The sequence below is a fragment of the Muscardinus avellanarius genome (genome assembly GCF_963383645.1).
Source record: "Muscardinus avellanarius genome assembly, chromosome: 11".
NCBI classification, from domain to species: domain Eukaryota; kingdom Metazoa; phylum Chordata; class Mammalia; order Rodentia; family Gliridae; genus Muscardinus; species Muscardinus avellanarius.
In genome coordinates, this window is record NC_137797.1 from 48,752,012 (window position 1) to 48,778,187 (window position 26,176).

The following is a 26,176-nucleotide window of genomic DNA, read 5'->3' on the forward strand; positions in this document are numbered from 1 at the left end:
GGCTAATATCCAGAATGTACAAAGAGCTCAAAAGACTCTACACTAGCATAACAAACAACCCAATCAAGAAATGGGCAATTGATCTGAATAGACACTTTACAAAAGAAGAGATACAAAGGGCCAATAGATACCTGAAAAGATGTTCAACATCATTAACCATCAGGGAGTTGCAAATCAAAACTACACTGAGATTCCATCTAACCCCAGTCAGATTGGCAAGCATAAAGAAATCAAACAATAATAAATGCTGGCGAGGGTGTGGGGAAAGAGGAATTTTTTTACATTGGTGGGAGTGCAAACTAGTTCAGCCATTATGGAGATCAGTGTGGAGATTCCTAAGAAAATTGGAAATAGATCCACCATATGATCCAGCTCTACCACTCCTGGGTATTATTCCAAAGGGGTTGAAATCAGAGAACTACAGCAACACATGCATACCTATGTTCATAGCAGCACAATTTGTAATAACCAAAATATGGAACCAGCCCTGGCCCCCAACAACAGATGAATGGAGTGCAAAATTATGGGAAATACACACAATGGAATTCTATTCAGCTATAAAGAAGAACAAAATTATGTCATTTTTAAGAAGATGGAAAGTCCTGGAGAGCATTATGTTAAGTGAGATCAGTCAAGCACAGAGGAAAAGGGACATATATTTCCTCTAATATGCCCAAACTAGGGAACATAGGGGATACCAGAGGGACTCCAGATAATGAAAGGGAAATCTTAGCAAAGTTTGAATGGAAAGATAGGAGAGGAGGAAGGCTGAACTTGATTAATGAGGGTCTACATCCAAATATGTGTAAGTATGAATATGGCATGGTTACCCTGGACAATCTTTGGTGGGAGGGGGATAAGGGGAAATGGGGATGGTGGTGGAGAGAGGGCACCAAGTACAGTTTAAATGTATACAATGTATTTTCAATAAAAATTTTGTATAAAAAAACATGAAAATGACCCCCAAAAATGAGAGCAAATGATCCAAAATTGTTAACTCTGGAAATAAATTTCAAAAATTCCCTTTAAAATCAGGAACAACAAAAAAAGATGCCCATTATCACTAATTTTTGAGGTAGTAATCAAGATCCTTGCCAGACCAATAAGGCAATATTAAGATATCAAAAAAGTCAAATATCAATAGAACTGAAATTATTTGCAGATGACATGATTCTATATTTAGAAGACTACAAAATCTCAACCAAAATACTTCTAGAGCTAATTAACAAATTTAACAAAGTTGCATGAAGCAAAAATCCATCTAAAAAATGAGTAACTTTTCTGTCAACCATAAATTCACCAAAAAAGTCCAGAAAGAGGTTTCTTTCACAATGATTTCTAAAACAATAAAATACCTTTGAATAAATCAAATCAAGGAGGTAAAAGACCTCTACATTGATAATTATAAAATGCTATAGAAAGAAATTCAATAAGATCTTAGATGAAATTATTTCCCTTGATCTTATATAGGCAGAATAAATATTATCACAATGTCCATTCTACCAAAGATGTTCTACACTCAATGCAATACCTATGAAATTACCAGTGATATTCTTCACAGAACTAGAAAATATCAGTCCTAAATTTTATATGAAGAAACAAGCCAGGCGTGGTGGCGAACACTTGTAATCCCAGCACTTGGGAGGCTGAGGCAGGAGGATTGCAGAGGTTCGAATCCAGACTCAGCTACTGAGTGAGGCTCTCAGCAATTTAGTGAGACCCTGTTTCCAAATAAAGTAGAGAATAGGCCTGGGAGTATAGTTCGGGGGTAGAAAAGCCTGTGGGTTCTACCCTCAATACCACAAAACAAAACAAAACAAAATTATGTGAAGAAACAAAAGACTCAAAATGGCAAAGCAATTCTCAGCAATAAGAAATCTGCAGGAGGCATTATAATTCCAGAATTCAAATTACATCACAATGCCATCATAATATAAAAGAATAATATTGGCACAAAAACAAACACCTAAAACAGAAGATACAGAAACAAATCCAAACACTTATAGCCAATTAATTTTTATAAAGGTTCCAAACACATATTGTAAAAATATGTGTTGGAGAAAAGACAGTTTTTTCACAAAGGCATTGGGAAAGTAGTTATCCATTTGTAAAAACATGAAATGAAATCCCTCCTCTCACCCTGCATAAGAATCAAATGGAGATGTACCAAACACCTGGAAATTAAGCCAGAGACTTTAAAAATTACTAGAGTAGGGCAGAGATGCAACACTCTAACATACAAGTACAGGTAGAAACTTCCTTAATAAAACCCCCAAAGTTCAGGAAATTAAAACAAGAATTAATAAATGGGATAAAAAAAACTAGAAAAATTCTTTTCATCAAAGGAAACCATCAAGCGTCTAAAGAGAGAGCCTACACAATGGGAGCCAGTTATTCTTCTGATAGATGATGAATATCTAGCATATATAAAATATTTAAAAACTTAACACTAAAAAAACAAATAACCCAATCCAGAAATGGACCCTTGGACTAACTAGACACTTCGCAGAACAAGAAGTACAAATGAACAATAAGTACATTAAAAATGTTTAGCAGCATTAGCAATCAGAGAGCTGCAAATCAAAGTACAGTGAGATTCTATTTAATCTATTTAACCACAATCAGATGGACAATCATCAAGAAGTCCAGCAAAAAATAATGCTGGCAAGGATCTGAGAAAATAGGAAATCTTCTACACTGTTGGTAGAATTCCACATCAGTCCAACAGCTATGGAGATCAGACAGTGTAGAGATTCCTCAGGAAACTCAGAATAGATCTACCAAATAATCCAACTATACTACTCTTGGGTATCTCTCCAAAGGGAATGAGATTAAAATATTATAGTAATATATGCACATCCATGTTTTTTGTAGAACAAAAACAATATTGTAGCACATGTTTATCGTAGCACAGTTCACAATAGCCAAATTACAGAACCAACCTAGGTGTCATCAGCAGATGAATAGATTACAAAATTATGGAATATCCAAAAAATAGTATTCAACCCTCAAAAATAGAACAAAAATTATGCCATTTGCATGAAAATGGATTGATCTGGAGAACATTGTCTTAAGTGAGATTAGCCAGTCACAAAAAGTGAAGGGTCATATGTGTTCTTTCATATGTGGAAGCTAGAGAGTAATTGAGATACCACAGAAACTTTCAATAATAATGGAGATGAAGCCTGTTTCAAAAACCAGATAAAGGTATCACAAAAAGTACAACTAAAAAGCAATATTCATCTTTAAGTGCAAATGCAAATCTTTTTTTAAAATATTAACAAATCAAATTCAATACTTCAAAGATTAATACACCACTATACCAGTAATGCAAGGTTGGTTTTATATAGAAAAGCAGTAAATATAATTTACCATATATGAAAAATTGTATCAATATTTTAGTAGATTCAGTAAAAATATTAGATAAAACTCAGCACCCACTTATGATAAAACTTTTCAGCAAATTAAAACCCAAAACTTCCCCACCTGATAAAGATAATGCCTGTATTAGCAGTTAGGACTCAATGCTTTCATGAATTTTCAATTACATAAAAATAAAATAGAAGTTGGGTATGGTGGCACACACTTGTAATCTGAGTATTTGGGAGGTTAAGACAGGAGGATTGCACAGATTTGAAGCCAGCCTCAGCTACTTAGTAAGGCTTTCAGCAAGTTAGTGAGACCCTGTTCCCAAGTAAAATATATCAAATAGGTCAGGGAGTATAGCACAGAAGTAGAAGGGCCCTGGGTTTCATCCCCAGTACCACAAAAAATAAAATAAAATAAAATAAAATAAAATAAAATACATAGAAATAAAATTAATAAGAGGTCTGTAAAGAGCTTTACACTGGAAACTGAAGTATTATATAAGAAAATTTAAATTCAAAGACCCAAGTAAATAATGAGATATGACACAGATGTGAATATTATCAAAAGGATAATCTTTTTCCAAATTTATTTATAGTTTCAAAGCAATCTCAACCAAAACCTAAAAGACTTTTTGTAATGGTGCAGTAATCAAGATAGCATGGTCCTGGCATGATAACAGGTTAACAGAACAGACTTCCAATAAAAAATGTATACAATAAAATTCCAATAAAAAAGATTTCCATAAAAAGGTGTACAATTCATTGAGTTGTACACATTTCAATGGAAATATAGGGGAAAAAATCTTCTCAACAAATGCCACTGAAATAACTAAATATCTTAATGGAATCAATTATCCTTTTAACTCTTACCCTATAACCCACTTAAAAAAGTTAAACACTGATCATAGTCTTATACAAAAGAGTTAATCTGATTAATCTCCCAGCAGAAAATAGGAATTTTGCAATCTTAGGTTTGGTATAGATAACTTGAATAGGACCTAAAAAAGGATAAACAATAAAAAAAAGCTGATAAAATGGACCTCACCAAAATTAAAAACTGAAAGAAAATAATGTGTCAAACTGCAAACTTGGAGGAAATTTTGCAAAATATATATTGGACAAATAGGTGTGTCTCAGACTATTTAATGAACTCTTATGCCTCAATAATAAGATCATCATTCTTAAAAATGGACAAATATTTGAACTAACTCATCACATTGGAAGATATACAGATAGGAAATAAGCATATGAAAAGATTTTCGAACAGCACTGACTATCAAAGTCATGCAAATTTAATCAGTTATAACAAGATAACCTCTACACACAATCACTGGTGTTAAAAAAATGACAATATTTAAGTATTGAGAAGGATGTGAAGAAACTGGGACTGCCATATGTCATCTTTTAAACACAAAATGGCATAGTCACTTTGGAACACAATGTAATAGTATCTACCATAAATCCACTGAAAAGAAATTCAGAAAACACTTCCACTGAGGATTTCTCACACACACAAAAAATGAAATACTTAGAATACACTTAACCAAGGAAAGTAAAAGACTCCTACAAAGAAAATTATAAAACATTGAAAAAAGAAATCGAAGATCTTAGAAGATGGAAAGATCTTCCATGTTCTTGGATTGGCAGAATAAATATCAAAATGGCCATACTTCCAAAAGTGATCTACAGATTCAACACAATACCCATTAAATTACCAAGATTATTCCTCAGAGAAATAGAAAAATCAGTCCTTAAGTTCATTTGGAACAACAAAGACCCCAGAATAGCCAAAGTAGTTCTCAGCAACAAAAACTATGCATGACAAATCACAATACCTGACTATAAACTATACTACAAAGCCATTGTAATAAAAACAGCATGATACTGGCACAAAAACAGACACATATACCAATGGAGTAGAATAGAAAACTCAGAAACAAATCTACACACTTACAGCCAATTGATATTTGACAAAGGGGCCAAAAACATGCACGGGGAAAAAGATAGCCTCTTCAACAAATGGTGTTGGCAAAACTTGTTAACCATATGCAGAAAAATGGAAATAAATCCCACTTTCTCACACTGCATAAGAGTCAATTCAAGATGGATCAATGACTTGGAAATTAGATCAGAGACCTTGAGGCTCCTTGAAGAAGGCATAGGTCCAACACTGCAATACCTAGGCACAGATAAACACTTTCTCAACAAGATCCCAAAGGCACAAGAAACTAAAAGGCGAATCAATACATGGGATTGCATGAAACTGAAGAGCCTCTGTACAGCAAAGGAAACTGTCAAGAACCTCATTCAAGAGCCAACAGAATGGGAGAAGATTTTTGCCACCTAGTCCTCTGACAGAGCACTAATATCTAGAATATACAGAGAACTCAAGAAATTTAGCACTAAGAAACAACCCAGTAAAAAAAAAATAGGAAAGTGAAATAAATAGACACTTTATAAAAGAAAAAATTCAAATGGTCAATAAATGGATGAAAAAATGCTCATCATCATTAGCAATCAGAGATGCAAATCAAAACTACCCTGAGATTTCACCTAACTCCAACTAGAATGGCAATCATTCAAAACACAAAAAACAGAAAATGTTGGTGAGGATGTGGAGAAGTGGGAACTCTAAAATATTGTTGGTGGGATTGCAAATTAGTGGAACCAGTTTGGAAAACACTATGGAGGATCCTCAGAAAAATGGGAACGAACTTACAATTTGATCCAGTAATACCACTTCTGGGTATCTACCCAAAAGAAATGAAACCAAACTACCAAACTAATTCATGTGTATCTATGTTCATAGCTGCACAATTCACCATTGCCAAACTATAGAAGCAGCCAAAATGTCCATCAACAGATGAATAGATTACAAAATTGAGGGATATATACATAATGGAATTTTACTCAGCCATAAAGAAAAACACAATTACATCATTTACAGGCAAATGGATGGAATTGGAGGACATTATGCTAATTGAGATTAGTCAGTCACAAAAAAGAAGAAATTGGATGCTTTCCCTAATTTGCAAAAGCTAAAGAGAAATAGGTCATATGAGGAACTCTAGATGAAGAAGGAGATCCTATAGAGGAGCATATAAGGTAACCTAAATGAGAGAATGGGAGGGAGGAACAGGGAAATCTAAACATATCAAAGTCAATCACTAGGCCAAGCATGGGAAGGAGGGATAGGGAGGAAATAGGGTGGGGAGTGGGTAAGGGATAATTGGGTGATGTGTGCATGTATGTATCCACAAGTCTTTTATCCCATTAAGATGTAGGACTACAGTGCACCAATTTAAAAAAATGTACAAAAAGTAAATTTTTAAGTTGACTTTATGACCCAGAAAATCCATACTTTTATTTATTAAGAGAAATGAAATGTATATCCACATCAAAATGTATATGTACATTTCACAGCAGCATTATTCATAATAGTATAAAACTGATGCAACTCATGTTCATCAAGTGGTAAATGAGTAAACAAATTATAGTATATCCATAATATAAAAAGAATAATAAATTTAATTTATTAATAAATGCAATAATTCATATGACTATTCATAAATGCAACAGTGTATATATCTCTGAAAAACAGTGTGCTACATAAAATAAGTCAAATATAAAAGATCATTATTTTGTAAATCCTTTTATGCAAACTTATAAGAAGGCAAAACTATAATGTGTATAACTGAATCAACTGTTGCCTAGGGTGAGAATGAGGGAGAGAATTGCAAATGGGCATGAGGATAATTTTCATAGTAAAAGAACTATTCTACATCTTGATTATGGTGTGAACTCCACAATTGTGTATAAATTGGTCAATTTCATTACATCTGAGAAATACCTTAATTTAAAAATTGCTTCAAAAACATAAAAAACTTCCCCTTAGGGAGTGAATCTAAAAAAAATAATAGTCACAAGAATATTCATTTTAAGAACAAAAAGAAAAAACTGATCATGTGGTTTTGTAGAGAGGATGACATAAGATAAATAGGAAGAAAAATCACCTGACAGATGTTGCTCCTAAAACTTCAGTATCCATATTTTTCTTGCTACTACAGCATATAGGGTAAACATTTTCCAGAAAAAAACATCTGTAAGGGGCTGTAAGTGGCATGTGAGCCTCTGCCACTCAGCAGGTTTCTCGGGTGTTCAGGGCATCTCTGCTGTTCTCCAAGTACACAGCCATATATATCAGTCTTGATCATCTCTGCTTAGGCAGGTTGTCCTGATGGTCCCCATAACTGGGCTCCCCACATTCACACTTGTTTCTTCATAGTATATTCTTAACAGAGAAGTCAGGGTGATTGTTTATAAATGTAAGTCTGATCATGCCTCTCTTCTGTTCAAAACCCTCCCTATGATTTTTCTCAGATCATTTCAAATTAAATCTTCACTTCTCATAATGATGGCCAAAGCCTCTCACATCAGTGCCTCTTCCTCCACAGACTCTTCTCACTGGCTGTGTTACCTCCTCACTCTATTAGGCCACATGCACATATTTACTTTCCCTGAGCAAACCCCAGAGGGCTCTGCACTTGCTAGGATTCTAGCTGGAATGCTCCATTCAGTCCCCTTGTTCTTTGAGTTTTTTCTCAAATATTAACTGGGAAATGAAGTCTTTTCTGGCCACCACCTCTATAATGAACTGCTCTGTAGCTCATCTTTAAACATTCCCGTTCTTTGCTTTAATTTTTTTAGCCTGCAAGTATCAGCATTTGACATATTGTGGTTTGTTTGATAATCTCATTTGCATTCACTCTTTACTGTAATGTAATCTCTGTGAAAGCAAGGACTTTGCTTCTTTTATTTACTGCTAGTCACTCTGTGTCTGTAAGAGAACCTGGTACACAGTAGGCATCTAGTACATGCTTGCTGAATAATGAACTGTCATTGTGAACAGGCCATTTTAGATAACTATTTCTGTTACTTTCTACAAATCTCTTCAATGACCTTGTGTTTCTAAATGAAGAATTTGTTATCTAACAAGAAGAAATTGCTGACAAGCTATATTAAAGAATTTGCCATTTGTGAATTATTCTTGCTAATGAGCACCAAAAATTAAAATAAAAAGGTTAACCCACTAAAACCATTATGAAGTGTTTCTCATTATTTTCATTTTGCCTGTTTGTAAAAATGCTCTCATATCACTTTTCTGTATAAGAAGAGCACATTCTATTTTAATATGTATGCATATTTTAGAAACTGATTAAATTTTTACAGTAAAAAATAGACCTTGGATGATGATAACACATACAAACCAGGTAAATAAGTATACAAACATTTTCTTACTAGTTTCTATGCATGTTTTCAATAATGAAAAAGCAGACTAACAAATAAGGAATATCTATTTCTAATTTACTTTTAATTTTGCATATCTTTGAAGCAAGGACATATTTGAAAATTTCTGCACTTATAAGTTTATATTGTTATCTGTGACTTACATAATTCATAGGTGTAAAATACTTATCTCAGTAATATCTTCCTTCTACTAAGAAAAGCACTTCAATTTGTTTCAAATAAATATCAAGTATGATCCTCTCATTTTAAAATTCTATCTTATTTTCCCACTTGACAGTCAGCATGGCAAAATAATCTTTCTGAGGCCAAATATAGTGATTTCATCATAACATGAAATAAGTACCATGGCTCTCCTTTTTACCCACCTTCCTTCGGATCTATGTAACTATCTATCTACTGTCTGGCAACAAACTCACTAATGTTCCATATTCTATACACAATTTATTGGAACACTCTACATATTACTTTCATAGTAATTAAAAAGCAAATTCTTATATCAATTTCTCAACTCTTCATACTTGTAAGAATAACAATCCACCTATATCAAAAGTCAACAAAATTCAGCAACATTTGAAAAATAGAGACAGGAAACCTAAGGATATCTACAAAGATGAAAATTAAAAAGTAAAGCAGGCTAGGAGACCAGAGGACAAACTGTGCTGCAGAGTATCCACGTTTTTTTTTTTAAATAATTTTAGTCTTACTATCTGCTGGAAAAGGATAATCTTTCCTTTGATATGTCACAGATAAATTTTATGATCTACCTTCAGCTTACACAAATAACTTCTAATGCGTTTGAACACTGGGAAGAGCCCATTCATTTTCACCTGTAGTTCTTTCTCTGTTGCCATTTCTAAAGGCATGCCTCTGGGTGCTTCACTAATTTACAGTGTATTTAAGTTAGCATCCACATACAACTATCTGATGCCCCATCCTTATTTTCTTCAGAGCCCATTAGCCTCACTTAAATTTGTTATGTGAACTTCTATACTAACACTTTTCGTCTTCTTTTTCTTGCAAACTCTCCTTTTTTTACCCTTTTGGTTAAGATTACCACCTGCTATCTGGTTTAATCTTCACTCTAATTAAGTGAAGCTCTAAGCAACAGAAGCCTCTGCCTACTTCCCTTTAGAGGCATAAATCAACTGTGCTCTTTAGCGCCCTCAGTTTAAGAAAGAAGAATTCAATCTGCTATTCAAACCATGTTCTGATTTCACGGGGCCCAGTACTACTTCTTAGATTCTGAGTTGGCTGTATTCATGTCTTTAAATAACATGAAATAGGCTTTGGCATAGTTGTAATGAGTCAGATTTTACTAATCCGATGTTTTCTTACATCCAAAATAGTGAAGGCCTCTTCACTGGTACTCCATTCCACATAAGGACATTTGAAGCATTCTGCACAGAATAGTTCAAATTGCATGCAATTAAGGGAGAATATCATGTATTTCAAATCATTTCCCAAGGCTTCAAGATTTGCCACATAAGCAAAAGCATGTGTTTTCATTGCACAAAACCCTGGAACTGAATTCTCTTTCTTTTTTTCCTCTTTCCCAAAGTACTTCTTCATACGTAGGGGATTTTCTATATCTTCGTGGTAAGTAGAAAAATAACAATGCTTTATCTTTCATTATCTGTATTCTAGTTATCTTATCAAGAAAGCATTGCTATCTCAGGTAAATAACAGTTTAAAGCAAAAATAAATTTGAGAAGTTCTGGAGAAAAAACTAGGAGTACTCATTACATTATCATTGGCTGGTTAGCATGTTTTCTAAGAAAGATGATTATTAGAAATTCCCTCTGGATCTCTGTTCTTAGGTGGGGAAAATATTATTATAAGGCAATGTAAACCAGGTGTGTTGGCACATACCTGTAATCCTAAAACTTGGGAGACTGAGAAAGGGGAATTGAAGGTTCAAGGACAGCCTCAGCTACTCAGCAAAAAACTCAGCAATTTAGCAAAACCTTGTTTCAAAGTTAAAAATTAAACTGGACATGGTGGTGCCTGCTTGTAATTACAGTACTTGGGAGGCTGAGTTAGGAAGATCCAGATTCATGGCCAGTCTCAGCTACTTAGTGAGGCACTCTGCAACTTAGTAAGACCCTGTTTCAAATAAAGAATTAAAAAATAGAGCTAGGTGTATATCTCAGAGGTAGAATGTCCATTGGTTCCATCTCCAGTACCACAAAAAAGTTAAAAAATAAAAAAGGGTTTAGCAGTAAAGCTTGAAGGTGGAATAGCCCTGGATTCAATCCCCAGCTGCAAAAGGAAAAGGCAATATAAAATTTGTATTAGTATCTATATTCATATATTTCTCATTTTAAAGATTTTCTTAGTATTTAGTTTATCATAATGAAAATGTAAAAGGGGGGATGCAAATATAACTTATCAAATGAGTGCTTGCTTGTTACTCATGAGATAGATCCTCGTTCCATCTCTACTACCACAAGAAAAAAAATTAAAAAATAAGGAGGCTTTATGAGAACTAGAGTCGATTAAAAAATTTTTTTGAAGAAAATGGGGTTTCTACAGTGATGGGCCAAATGCCAAAAAGAAGTGTGTTTAATTTTTTCATAGACTAGATCTACCTCAAAACTATTAACTTACTTCTCTAGGACACCAGAGTGTCCTATATTGGCTGGGTCCCTATCAGACTTCTCACATCAATCAAAATATAACTAATTTCTGTCCTCTCTGGCAGAAGCAAAAGCAACTATGCTTCAGCCACTTCTCAGTTCCTCCTGGAGTTGGCATTAGGCTGTGTGGAAACATGATTTGGGATGGTCCAATAAAGGGGTCCTTGTAGAAGGAAATCAATGAATATGATGAATCGCAGGATACTCTACAAGAACCAACTATGACGTCCAGTTATTTTGGAGCTTCGTATGTGCTGTGAAAGTTGGAAAGGAACAAAACTGAGATAACATGTACTGAGGTCTAGTAATTGGTTATGCTAGGCATGCATGTATGCCTTCGACTTTAATCCTCATAAAAACTCCTAATCAAACTGTTAGTCATTCAGAATGAGAACTCCAATTCTGTCTATCTCAATAGCTAAGGTTCATACTAATTACAGAGAGAAATCAAATTAAACTGACACTGGTTAGTGTTTAAAATGTTAAGAGAGAAAGAGTAGGGCAGAAGTGAACTTCTGGTATACAAAAATAATTAACATGAACATTTTTTTAAAAAATGAAGAACAAAATAAGAAATATAAAATGGCTCTTAAAGGTTGCAGTCCCAAACTAGTTAAGCAGTTGCAAGCAAGAGTCATGGCCCTTATTCCTGGGATACTGACTGGTCATGTCTAGGTTTGTACGGATGACAAGAGTCAGGTAAAGAGCAGGAACCAGGCAGGACAGGTCAGTCTTCTTTCTTTCACACAGGTGGCCCTAGATCGAGGCAAAGGAGTCAAGTTTTTCCAAAAGGTAGGTCCAACTTTGGCTATGATAAAAATATAAGAATAATAAACTATTATTTTTAACCTACTATTACTGTGATTGGCAACAGCTACCTTCTTGGCTTCTACTTGGTAATTATCTATTTTATTTATTCTGTAATATGCCAATCATAGTTCTATTTAGAACCTAAACATATTGACTATCCACAGGTTTCTGGCACATGTAAGGTAAGGGGCACTATCACAGCATTGCCTTTGACTAAAGATGCAGGCAAAAATAACAAGGAATGATGGAGTGTTCAAGAATCCCATTGTAGAACTATTTATTCTCCTCACAAAGAAAATTAAGAGGGATAAACATAGATTATTTGGTAGGTTAATTCCTGCTCTTATTACCAAACAGTCCTGATCTTCTGGGACCAATCTGGAAGACAAGATTAAGTACCATTCATTTTACACAAGTATTGTGAAGGAAAGACTTTATATAGCTTTAAAATATTATGTGAATTAATAGTGAATAAGAGTGAGAAGAAGGCTATGGTGGAATGCAAAGTTGAAGATCACTTAACATATTCTAAATCTAAGGAGGCCAACACAATCAAATAGCTATGTCTCTGAGTATATGGCAAAAACATCATGATTTTCTATCGATAGGTACTTAAAAAAGATCAAAAGTTAGTCCAATTGTTTTTTAAATGTATTGTAATTGATGCATGTAAATATCATATAGAAGTTCAGAGTGATCTGACCACTCTTAAGGAAACTGATACCTGATGTTGCAATTGTGGGTTTCTAGATGACCAGCATTAACTCCTCCTTTCAATCTTGTTATTTACAATTATTCCTTGTTGAAATAACCCATGTATTTATGTTTTTTCTGTCTTCTGACTTTCAGTGTTCCTGATTTCCTCAAGGAGCATCACAGTTGTGTGATTTGAACATGACCAGTGTCTCTCAAAGGTCCATGTGTTAATAAAGGCTTGGTCCCCATGGTGGCAACATTGAGTGGTGCTCTAGACCTTTAAAAGGGGAAAAGAATGCAAGTGGGAGGTGCTCAGGTCTCCAAGGACATGTTCTCCAAGAATACTACAATATCCCAGTTAGACCATAACATTTCTCCCTCTAGGTACCTCTTTTCCTGGTATGTGATATAAACAGTCACTTTGACACCTGCGTCTACCATAAGGTGCCAATCTCTCCACAGGCCCAAATTAATGCGACTATCTGTTTTTGGACTTTAATCTCCAACATGTGAGCTAAATAAACCTTTTATTATACATTAAAAACTGCAAGTATTTCATTATAATAATGTGAAGCTTACTAATCCAATGGCATAAATACAAAACTTACGAAATATCCTTTTTCAGTCAACACTTGCTGTAGGTAGCTAGACTGGCACTGCTTTCTGAAATTATGAATAGAATTGAAGGTTATTCCAGGTATAGAAGCCAGGTTTCCTTGCAGAAAAATGTTACCACGTCATCCATCAAGGCCAACTGCTAAGCACCTTAGAATTTTATGTGTAGTTGATATGTGCTGGTATATTTAATTCAGCATGTGTGCCTCCTAATTCTATAAGAACCCTCCAGTACCTCTCTATGTGTAGTGAAATCTCTAAAAGACTCCGGTTAGGACTTTTGTTTATACCTACCAAATAGAATATCTAAAATGATAGCATTAAACACTAAAACTAAAAAATAGTTTTCAAATACTTATAACTGATTCCATGATACCCTGACCATCAAATGACCAGTTCATGACTCTTAAGAGCTAAAGGAAGCCATACTTACTGCTATGAAGGATGCATATTCTAAGATTGTATGGGTTCAAATAGTGCTGGTCTATCTGATGCTATAAACATCCTTTGGGCCCTGAAAGCTGTAGTTTTCATATTGTTGTGATCCACATGGAATACTTAACAATGCAAACACCCAGGTAGCCCCAGGAATATGCAATCTTAAAAAAAAATCCCAGGTGATTCTGATATAGGCAGGATCTCAGGTCATGCTTTAAAAAAGCACTGTGCCTTAATATGCAAAATATTTCCAGCAAGTAGCAGAGGGATAATTCAAATTCACAGAAAGAGAAACAGTAAGATAAAACCATTCTCATCTAAGAATCTAAGGTCAGAGGGATGTTCAGATTTTTTATGTTGTGAATATATCTTACAAATCTATTCAGGTAAAGTTGGTGGTATAAATGGACCTTTTTGAGGCAGATCTGACTAAATAAATTATTTATGAATAAGTAATTAAAATTCTTGGGAAATTCTAGGTAAATTCCTATGAAATATCAGGCTTATGTTCTAAATCAATTACAGAATCAAAAGTACTCACAATTTGCACACTGTATGACCAGGGAACACTAACCGTAATAGGAGTTAGAAAATATTCTTATATTCTTAATATGTGAGATGCTAAAGAACACAAACACATAGACTTATGCAAACACATTTGTGCTCAGACTGAAAATTTAGAATACCTATTCTCACAATAAAATGGGTAAATGCAAATTCATGTAGCCAACAAACATCACCTGTTTTTGTAACTCAAGAGTATAGGCTATTTGCTATGAAAATGGATCAGACCCACCAATTGATGTCAAAATAACTGTCTTCGACTTTCTACTGACTACTATCAGGCATTAGACATTAATATTAAAACATTTTCTTCTACAGAGCTGCAACACAAATTTGGCAACGGAAGGTTACAAATATGCTTTTGATTTAATGCAGCACAATTTAAAAGTCTCTAAGAAAGTTCACCATCCTCAAGAGCCACAGGCTTGCCCTTAATGCCTCAGGAGATTTGTACTTCTCAGAAGTACCTGGCATAGTAGCTCCCTATAAATCCTCAACCCAAGGACAACATCTGTGACTCCACCCTCAACAGATTTCAAAAGACAGCTCAAAAGAACAAGTTAACTCACTCTAACCTTGAGCAAACCAGCAGATGCCTGCAGGAATTGTATAGCTTGAAAATCCAGAAATACACTCTAGGCTTTCCTGGGTTACAATAGAAAGAAAGATGAAGACTCCCCACTCGTTCTAGTAAAATGTCCTGAAAATGCTTTCAGACTATTTTTAACATTTACCTGTGGCTAAGTACTGTAAAAACTAAAACTAATTTAGAGGCCTTTTGGATATAAATTTTTAAATAATTGCATGCTGAAAGGTATAAAATGAGAAGGCTTTAAGGTGACTTTTTTTTTCTTTTGTACATATCAAGATGTGCAATTGCTGTCGATGACAAATAAATAATTAGAATCCCCAACCTCAGGGATATGAGAAATGTGATCTTTGGGGGATGGCCATGAAGCTCCTGAAAGAACTTACTATGAATCAATGCTCAGAGTATGGAAAAGAGGTTTGTTAGAGAGGCTTAGAGGACAACTGTGAACTAACTTTAGTACCTTTTGGTCAATGACAAAAGATTGGAAAGCATATAGAAAACAATAAATCTTATTTTATAATAAACAGTTTTATCACTTTCAGAATTTCAAACATATTTAATTTTAATTCTTTTGCACATATACTCCAGTGGTGTTACAAAAGAAAACTAAAAGCATAATCATACATGAATACCTCTCCCAAATGAGTATAATATAAACAGCTGAAAAAGTATCTTTTTCTATTTGTCTGCTGAGTACAATAAACTATAGATTGGAATCAATGTTCTATTATTATTAATAATCTTCATGATTCCATTATAAAATACAACTCAGAAAAATGACATTATATGGATCTTAAAAAAAAAGAAAAGGATAGGGTTTGAAGGGAAGCTTCTAAAGCTAAATATTCCTCATAAAATCAGGATTTATAAGGCAGCTGACAACATCAGAGTAATTCAGGATCCCTGATTAGGCTTTTCATGGTTCTGTGCTGCCGAAGCTAAACAGACCTGTATCTCCACAACAGAGTGAGGGAAATCTGAACAGAGAGCCCAGTTTGCTAAGGAATCTCTCACAAAAAGTTTCTAAGTCATTTTGTCCCAAGTTCATTGATTAAAGGTCAGTACCTTATACGTTTAAAAAACCAGCTATCAAGGTGGGAAAAACAGCCTCCCATCCAGCCATCTCATTTCTAAGCACACTTTTTTTTTCTTTTTTTTTTTTTTTTTTGGTGGTACTGGGGTTCCTGGAAACTCTTCTACTTCCGGGCTACACTCCCAGACCTATTTTATATATTTTGGTTTGGAAACAGGGTCTCTTAAGCCAGAGAGGCTGGCCTTGAACCTGCGCGATCCTCCTGTCTCCGCCTCCCAAGTGCGAGGATTACAAGCATGCGCCACCATGCCAGGCCAATTTCTTAACAAACTTTTAAAAATAAATTGTAATAAGTTGCCCTTAATAGACTTGGCAAATTACTGTATTCACAACAGAATACATTATAAGAGTAATTTTTCAAATGTGTTATACAGGCTAAAAAAGTATGCTATGATATTTACAACATGACAAATTGTCATGCATTGTGCATAATTGAACTTTCTAGGAAATTAGTGTCTAAATTTAATAGTTGAAGAAGTATATTTTTCTTTTTGTCTGGTGAGTACAATAAATAAATTTTAAAAATACTAATAAAATTTATTTATTTATTTATTTATTTATTTATTTATTTTTGCGGGTCAGGGGATAGAACCCAGGGGCATTTGACCTCTGAGCTACATCTCCTGCCCTATTTTTTATTCTGTATTTTGAAACAGGTTCTCACTAAGTTGCAGAGAGCCTCGCTAAGTAGCTGAGGCTGTCCGCGAACCACGATCCTCCAGTCTCAGCCTCCCAAATGCTGGGATTACAAGCGTCCGCCACCATGCCCGGCTTATAAATTTAAAACTAAATAATAGTCCAGGCCAAGAGTTATGGTGATGAGGAAGATAACGATGAGGATAAGGATGATGATTTATCTATGTAACTCTTTTAGTTGTGCATACTTTTCTAACTAATCATGTATTTTGAATATTTTTAGATAAAGATGCTGTATTAGTCCATAGTCTACTAATATAAACTTTGTATTTTTTAAATTGTACTTAGGGCATATTAGTAGCTTTAAGTACCCAATCCAGTGATTATACTTTTGTACTGAAAATCTTCAGAATTTCCAGTTTCTAATGTATAGTAAACTAATAAATGATTTCAATAAGAATTTTTTACCATATCTAGTAGCTGCCAATTCCGCTCCTGAGAAATTTCAAATTCATTTTGTACCCAAGTTGCACCATGAGTAATTACTGTGCTAACAGTTCTGCCATAAGTCCATCCTGCAATCTATGATTTTCTTTCTGTTCTTATTCTCCTACTTTTAATCTACTAATGAATTTCCATAGTAAAATTTGACTATACTAGTATAACTTCCTATATGGTGCTTTCCACAATCTTCCTTGCCACATTAATACTTTATTCTTCTATGTTTTCATAAAATTTTTCACAGCACTTATATGCTGATGAATATAGTTCATTATCAACCACATATCACTCCTCTTAGATTCAGGGTTCATTGAAAACAACACAAATTCATTTTTAAATACCCCAATCTAACAATGCTCTATTATAACTGAAAGCAAAAGTAAACATATATACTCAACAATAAAAATGTCTGGGCAGTTCACGTACAAATTTCAAAGTACAAGACATGGCACAATGAAACAAATCTATACAATTTATAATTTGTAATTCCCTATATATATGCAAAGAAAATTAGAATATGTGAGTATAGAAGGAGTGTCATTTTGTATAGCAGCATATACCTTTAAAAACAGGGAAATAACCCAATATTATAGAACCCATGTATATAGAATCATACAACTTGACTTAGGGACCTGAAAAAATGACAAGAAAAAAGCTCAAATATAAAAAGATGCTAGAACTCTACAAATTAATTTAAAAGACCAATGCCTATCTGGTCATACCTGTTGCAAAATTATTAATGGAATTTGTCAAACTGATTCTGAACATATTAAAGAAAATATGTTTATTTATTTATATATTCATTTATTTTAGTGGTACTAAGAATAGAACCCAGGTTATTCTACTTCTGAGTTACATCTCCAGCCTTTTTTTTTTTTTTTTTTGAACCAGGGTCTGTGTAGGTTGATGAAATTCTCACTACTTGCTGAGGCTATCTTTAAACCAGTGATCCTCCTGTTTCAGCCTCCCAAGTACTGAGATCACAGACATGTACAAACCATGCCCAGCTTGTAAGATTTTTAATGAGAAAAAGATAACAGGTGTAAGCCGGGCGTGGTGGCGCAAGCTTGTAATCACCAAGCTTGGGAGGTGGAGACAGGAGGATCGCGCAGGTTCAAAGCTAGCCTCGCTGGCTTAAGAGACTCTGTTTCCAAATAAAAATATAAAAAAAATAGGTGTCTGGGAGTGTAGCCTGGAGGTAGAAGGGTTTCCAGGAACCCCAGTACCACCAAAAAAAAAAAAAAAGAAGAGAATAAAAAGAAAACAGGTTGTCAATCTCAACATACCATAATTTAAAATAAAATGTTACCAATGCCAAAAAGTCATAAAAATTCATAAAACAAAATTAAATCAATTCCCTAAAATTTGAGCATTTGCATTAAGATAAAAATATAATATCAAATATGATAAAAGGAAAGTTTAAATAAGTAGGATTGGAATAATTTATAATATATTAATTTATTTAAAATAGACCCTATTTCATTCTATATATAAAATTCATTAGAAAAGGAAAAATTAAAGAGATTAATGTAAAAATAAAAAAAAATTAATAAAAACTGGAATTTTCCCAACAGTTTCAGAAAGGGAAGACCTTCTATATAAAATATAACCAGAAAATTATAACATGTATTCCTTGATGTATGAATTAAATGCCTTTAAAGGATGAAATATACTGCAGAGTTTAAAAAATGCCACAGTATTGGGAGAAAATACTGTAAAATAGATGCTTTCAATAGGATTAATATCCAAAAGCTTCCAAAACATGTAGGAAGCATATAGTAGAAATAATACCCTTGCCTATTTTCTGTTAGGTTTTATCTTTTTTATATACTTTATTTGGAAACAGGGTCTCACTAAGTTGCTGAGAGCCTCACTAAGTAGCTGAGGCTGGCTTCGAACCTGTGTGATCCTCCTGTCTCAGCCTCCCAAGTGCAGGGATTACAAGCTTGGGCCACCATGCCTGGCTTATCTTTTTTTTTTTTTTAACCAAGTAGCAATCACAGAAAAAGACACAATAATAAATATATATGAAGGATGTACAATTTCTTTTAACCAGAAGTAAATTACTTCTAAAAATTACTTGGGCTACCAGATTGTCAAAATTTAAAATACTTATACTATTTATCATAAGAAGATTTAAGGCCATTCGATCCTTTCATGAATGGTTGACAGGGTTAAATAAGTATTTGGAATATATTTTCCACTATTTATATTAACAAAATTATACTATTTGGACCCAAAATTTGACTTATAGGAACCAACCCTATAAAAATACAGATACATACAAAAGAATATCAGGATATTCCCTGACTGTAACAAGAATAAACAGAAATAATGGAAAGCTCCCCAGATTTGGTTTTATAAATGAGTCAGACAAAAAGTACATTTCTTTTCATGTTTATAAAAACATACATAAGGCATAGATTAAAAAAAATGACAGGCATAGATAAAAATGATAGTCTCGATACATACCAAGTATTAAAAATTCTACCTTTGAGAAGATAAAGCAGTGGCAGGGGTTGGAAACTGAAACAAAATTTGACATTGCATTTCTTATCTTTATCTTGATCTTTTCACTGTTAGAATGTATTCATATGTTTTACATATATATCTTGATCTTGATCTTTTCACTGTTAGAATGTATGTTAGAATGTATTCATGTGTATTCATGTGTTTTACATATATATATATATATAATACAAACTCCAAAAGAATACTAAATCATGGTTTCCTTAAATGCACAAAAACTATGGCATGAAAATATAGATCTTGATAAATTAATAATTATCAATGCATATAATTAATTATGAAAAAAACATGTGTTGGCACAATCCTGAATTAAAGATTAAATTAAATTAGGCAGCAGTAATAAAAGAGACAAAGTACTCCCTTCAGATAATCCACAAACTATGAGGAGCCCAGCAAAATAAAAGGTGGAGCTGCAAGGTCCACAGAGCAGCACCCGACTCTTGCTGGGAAGACAGACATGGTGGCTGTGAAGAAGGGCAAATGAAGTATTTTTTTTCTTTTAAGTGAATGATAATATTCTCGACTGATAAGGAGGATGAGATGGAAAGGTAATTAATTTTTATGTTATTTTTATTGGTGCGTTGTAATCATACATCTTGATGAAGTTCAGGGTGATGGAAACATGCACACAGCAGTCACCGGGCACTCCCTCAGTTCCCACCTTGTTCCCTGTCCCTCCCCACTTTCCCATGCTTGGCACAGTGATTGACTTTGGTTAATTAGTGTCATGTACATCATGACCATTAAGGTGTTTATGTCTTCAAGTCTTCTTTCCCTCTCCTGCCTCCATCAGTTAAACCCCTTTCTCATTCCACTAAGGTTTCTCCTCCTTTGTCTGGAGTCTCTCCTGTGTCCTGATTTCTCCCTACCTTCATTTAGGAGGGAGAACATCTGATTCTTCCCTTTTTGTGAATGAATAATCTCACTTAGCATAATATTTCCCAGTTATATCCATTTCCCTAAAAATGACATAATTTTGTGCTTCTTTGTGGCTGAGTAGAATCCATTGTGTATAAATCCCATAATTTTATAACCCAATCACCTGTTGATGTACATTTTGACTGGCTTCATAGTTTGGAAATTATGTATTATGCAGCTATAATCATATAATTATATATATATATATATATATATATATATATATATATATAGCATCACTATGACATTCTGGTTTCAGTGATATCAAAAAGTGGTAGAGCTGGAATTTCATTTTATGTGCTAATTCACTTTGACTTAAAGTCAGGGACTCTGCTGTGCTACTGCTTATGGTTGGATGTCTACTCCCCCCACTACCACCCCTGCATATCTCAGGCTTAACCTCCTTGTCTCTGCTATAAAGAGGCTATAATAAGCACAGCCATTGGAAAGATTAAAAAAAAATCTTTAACAAAAGCCTTAGAACAGTGCCTGGAATATAAGTACTTAATAAATGTCTTTCTTCCTTCTTTCCCTCCCTCCCTCTTTCTTTTTTCCTCTTTCTTTTGAAACTGGGGATTGAGCCCAGGATTATTTAACCTTTGAGCTATACTCCCAGACCTATTTATTTTTTATTTTAAAACATGGTCTCATTAAGTTGCAAGTACTAAGGTACTGAGCTGGTGGTGAAGCTGTCATCCTCCTTTCTCAGTCTTCCAAGTACTGGAATTACAGGCATGTACCACCATGCCTGACCAATGTTTGCTATTTTTTCAGTTATTTTTAAAGAAGCCATGGAGTGTCACATGTGTCCAGGAAGTTGAAAGAAGGTTGATAGAGACTGAGTAGCAATATTATAAAATATTTGCAAGAATACAATGAAATAAAATAACAGTAGCTCTAAGAAATTAAAGGGCATTTGTCTGAATAAATTTGATTTTGTATTTATTCATTCTTACTCTAATAATACAATTATCTCTTGAGTAGTAAAACAAATTATAAGTATGCATTCAATAAGATGTGAATATTTTCTGGTGCATTTTTACAAATGATAAAATTATTTCAAACATTTAAGGCTTCCAAAATTAGAATATATTTCTTGTTATTATTCTCTAAACAATTTAGTAAAATAACTTCTTTCATTTTTATTGTATTAGAGATGAATCAAAGCATATAGAAAGATGTGTGCATGTTATATGCAAATAGTAGGTCACTGTATTTGACCTACAAGGGACTTGAGCAGCCACAAATTTTCTTATCCACAGATGTTTCTAGAACCAATACCCCATAAATATGGAGGGATGACTATATTCTGTGAAAAGTAGAACACTGCTTAATTATTTGATAGCAATAATTACTTTTGTTTGAGTTCCTAACCCTTTTTTTCAGGACTCAACATCTCTTCTTCTTCTTTTTTATTTTTATTTTTTGCTTTTTTCTTAGTGATATATTGCATTACTGCTTTTTGGACCCTATAAACTTCCATAGACAAGTAATTTTCTCATACCTAATACTTTATTCAATATCTTCATATTTTACCACAGAGAGAAAGCTACATATTAACCATCATCACATATCAGTATCTCAGCAGGCCTTTCTCCACTTCTATTATCTCTAATTTTTTCCCCAACAAGAGAGTACCAGGGCATGAAAAGACCCTCATTTACTTTTTCTGGAAGTGAATCTCAGTTCTCATTAAACAGTTATGTAACACTGATACAATTTCATTAGAAACTTCCTTGCTGATATGTTGTTATTAGATTTGTATTTCAGCATGTAGGCAAATGTATGCTTACAACAGGATGTGTCTTGTTAGAGTAAGGAACTTACACAATGTCATTTAGCAGGTGAGAAAACATTGCAGTAATTGTTCTATGTTCCTTAATAGCAATCAAAAGGCAAAAATCAGAGTTAAGCATTTTTTGAATCTTTTAAAAAGAACAGTATCTGAAATGCCTTCTTTATGTGTTATCCCCTACACATTATTGACTTCTACAAAACTCAGTCTGTATAATTTGGTCCAAACTTTGGCTATGCTTATGTCAAGGCAATGATCAAGGCTTTGATATGCAAGCTCATTAGTTGTGACGAATCAGAATGCTATAGGGAATGATATTCTTTTAACAAATGGAGGAAAATTGAGATTTGACTTAATGTGTGAACTGTAAAAGCAGTTTCAGGTCCCATGAACAAAATATTGCCTAGTACTAAGATAAGTTCATGTGTTCCCATCAGCACAAATATAAAAAACCCATTTCACATAAATATATTTGGAGAAAAGGTAGAAAGTCATGATAAGCAAATGTGCAAACAGAAATTCCAGTGTGCTAAACTATAGCTAGTGAAATTAAAACTGTAACTATATATAAATATAAAATATCAAAAAAACTAAGATTATTTTATTAAATTTAGTAAATACTTTGTGTTTATAATTTCACTGACAATTCAAAAAGATAACTGATCTTGGCATTACAAATCTAATTGTGAATTTAACACAAATATTTTTATAAGTAATGCATCTTCTGCTATAAGTGATACACATTTTGTCCAGAACAGTCTTATCAGTGGATATTTATTTCAATCTTGCAGTTCAAGCTTTTCATTATAAATCACATTTTAAAAAGCATTAATAAAAGATATACTGGCATATGTATAGGGAAAAAATGCTGATGCTTGAAGATATTTTCTATCAAAACTTAAATATGACACACTGGCCATTTTTTAAGAGTTCATTAATGAAATTGGGAAGAGATTATTAATCTCCAGAGTGTTAAATTGAGCTTGCAGTGAAATTGATCAAGTTTCTCCTGTCTTGGAAATACCCTACAGCTAGTATTGATCGAGAATTTGGGACAGTGATTATAATTCATCTCTAAACAAAAGAATTGCAAGATAGAAATTATGTTCTATTTGTTAAATTTAAAACATATATACTATTTAGCTTAGTATCGAAAGTCTTATAGGCATGAATTTTTATTGTGGAGATCTACAGAAAATTGTACCTGGCCAGGCTGAAGGCATCGTCGATCAAACCTGCACGGTTGCTGACAGATAGAACCTGTATGACCAATCAGAAAAATAAATCATTTAGAATTAAAATTGCAGATGTTCACAAGTCAAATAAGATTGTTGATGAGCAAGTCTAGAGTATACCTCATGGTTCCTGATTAATTGATCAATTAATAATCTCCAGTTCCTTAGGTCATAGTTAACTCTAAAGTAACCAGTTTGATTGATGTTCCCCAGAAGCCAGCTTCCTTTGTCCAAATAACTTATTCTGTGATGTTCTGAAAGTAGCATTTAGACAGAAAATATATTTTTAATTTTTAGCGTTAAAATGGAATCAAGTATGTCTTCTTAATTTCACATATAACATTACAAATAACTAAAAGAAAAGACCATCCCAAATATCTAACTGAAACCTACTCAGTTAATCACTGGCATTTAGAATTGGCTAGAAAAACTTTTAGTTGGTGACATTTTATTATCTTGATTAATTATTGTCTTATAATTAATATATTTGTTCTTGATAAAACCCCAGTGCCTAAACATAATTCACTTTCTCAAAGTAAATGGAGCCTAGAAATCTACCACTCTGTGAATATGGCTTTTAATTAGATTGTATGTGTATGTGTGGCTAGAATTAAAGAAATGGTTTTAGGTACATATTTTACTTATTTTAATTGAGTGAGAAAGTGATTAGAATAGTAGAGCTCCTTTTTTTGAAAAATCACTTTTATTTCTTGTGTTTTCTTAGGAGTACAAATAAATAGACTTTTCAGTGGCATCAATAATGCTAGAAAAAAGGAAAGGAAACCACATTTGTTCAAGTCTCTAATATCTTCACATAGACTGAGAAACAAAGATAATAAATTCAGCTTGTTGGAATCACTTTGGAAAATGGTAAGTCATTATGTTCACCAGCTAATTCAATTAACAGTACCCTGTAAACACAATATAACTTTTTATAAATTTACCTTCTTAAAATATAAGACAGACATAGAACCACATTTGCTCATAAAGTTAGCCTTTATTCACTTCACAAAAGCATGATTCACAATCCTAATGATGATGGTGTTGATTTCCAGGACACATGCTTTATAGAATTTACACAATGAAGTTGACTTAGAACTTATACGCATACACACCTAAATGTATACACACTATGACATACAGAAGACAAAAATCAAAATTATACTCTGATATTCTACTTTTCATAATGACTCAGAACCAGAAAATGCATCACAGAAAGTTATCCTTCATAACTGAATAGTAAAACATCTTTAATTCTTATTCTATTATAAATATTAAAATTTAACTCTTAAGAATATTAATTTTTTATTTATTTATTTATTTATTTATTTTTGGTGGTACTGGGGTTCCTGGAAACCGTTCTACCTCCAGGCTACACTCCCAGTCCTATTTTATATTTTTATTTGAAAACAGGGTCTCTTAAGCCAGCGCGGCTGGCTTCGAACCTGCGCGATCCTCGTGTCTCCTCCTCTCAAGCGCGGGGATTACAAGCTTGCACCACCACGCCTGGCTGGTACACTAAAAATTTTAAAAACAAAAAAGAATAAAACTATGACTGAATTCACCTGAGGTAAAAATAAAATTTGATAATTTCTCTTTAAGAAGTGTTTCTCCCCCAAAATTTACAATGATAAAGCATCAAGTTTAATGTAAGAATGCATGATTTAAAATTTTACAAAATTGAAATTCTCATAGATTCTTATAATATTAAATATATTTTAAAAGTTATTTTCTGGTCACATTTTTGGAAGCAAACATGACTTAACTTCATGTGATTCATTTATTTTTATTTTTATTTTTGTTGGCACTGGGAACTGAACCCAGAGGCATTCTACCTTTGCGCTAATCCCCCAACCCAATTTTATTTCTTCTTTTGAACAGGGTCTTACTAAGTTGCAGAGGGCCTCAGTAAGTTGTTGAGAGTGGCTTCAGACATTTGATCCTCCTATGTCAGCCTCCCAAGTACTTAGATTATAAGCATGTACCACCATGCCCAGCTTGTGTCAGGTTTTTAAATGTATTCCATTCCAAAACATATAGGTAAAGCTAGGCATGGTGGCACATGCTTGTAAAACCAGTACTTGGGTGACTGAGATAGGAGGATAGCAGGTTCATGGCCAGCCTCAGCAACTTAGTGAGGTCCCCTGCAACTTAGTGATACCATTTCAAAACACAAAATAAAATAGGGTTGAAGTGGTATGTCAGAGGTTGAAATAACCTGGGTTCAATCCCCAATATCAAAAATAGAAAACAATTATGGGTAGAAAATAGTCAAAATTTAATCTCCACTTCCAAAAAGAAACCGTATAGGTAGAAAATAGGAAAATAATCCTATACCTTCTACACAATCTGACTAGGATAAGGACAGTCATCTATTGTTTTTAAGTATGCCATTACTAAATTTATAACTAAAACCTGAAGGTTATTACTGTTAATGAATATT

At 33.6% G+C, this 26,176-nt stretch overlaps 1 protein-coding gene across 1 annotated transcript in view; it reads right to left on the minus strand.

Annotated features, from left to right (window-relative positions):
• TRHDE (thyrotropin releasing hormone degrading enzyme) overlaps window positions 1-26,176 on the minus strand; it is a gene marked incomplete at its 5' end in the record, with an annotated part of 424,737 nt that overhangs the window by 75,785 nt on the left and 322,776 nt on the right. The window contains 2 exons of the mRNA XM_080706673.1: window positions 23,703-23,758; window positions 23,854-23,987. Of these exons, the coding sequence (XP_080562799.1) occupies window positions 23,703-23,758; window positions 23,854-23,987 (190 nt within the window). The remainder of the gene's footprint in view (window positions 1-23,702; window positions 23,759-23,853; window positions 23,988-26,176) is intronic.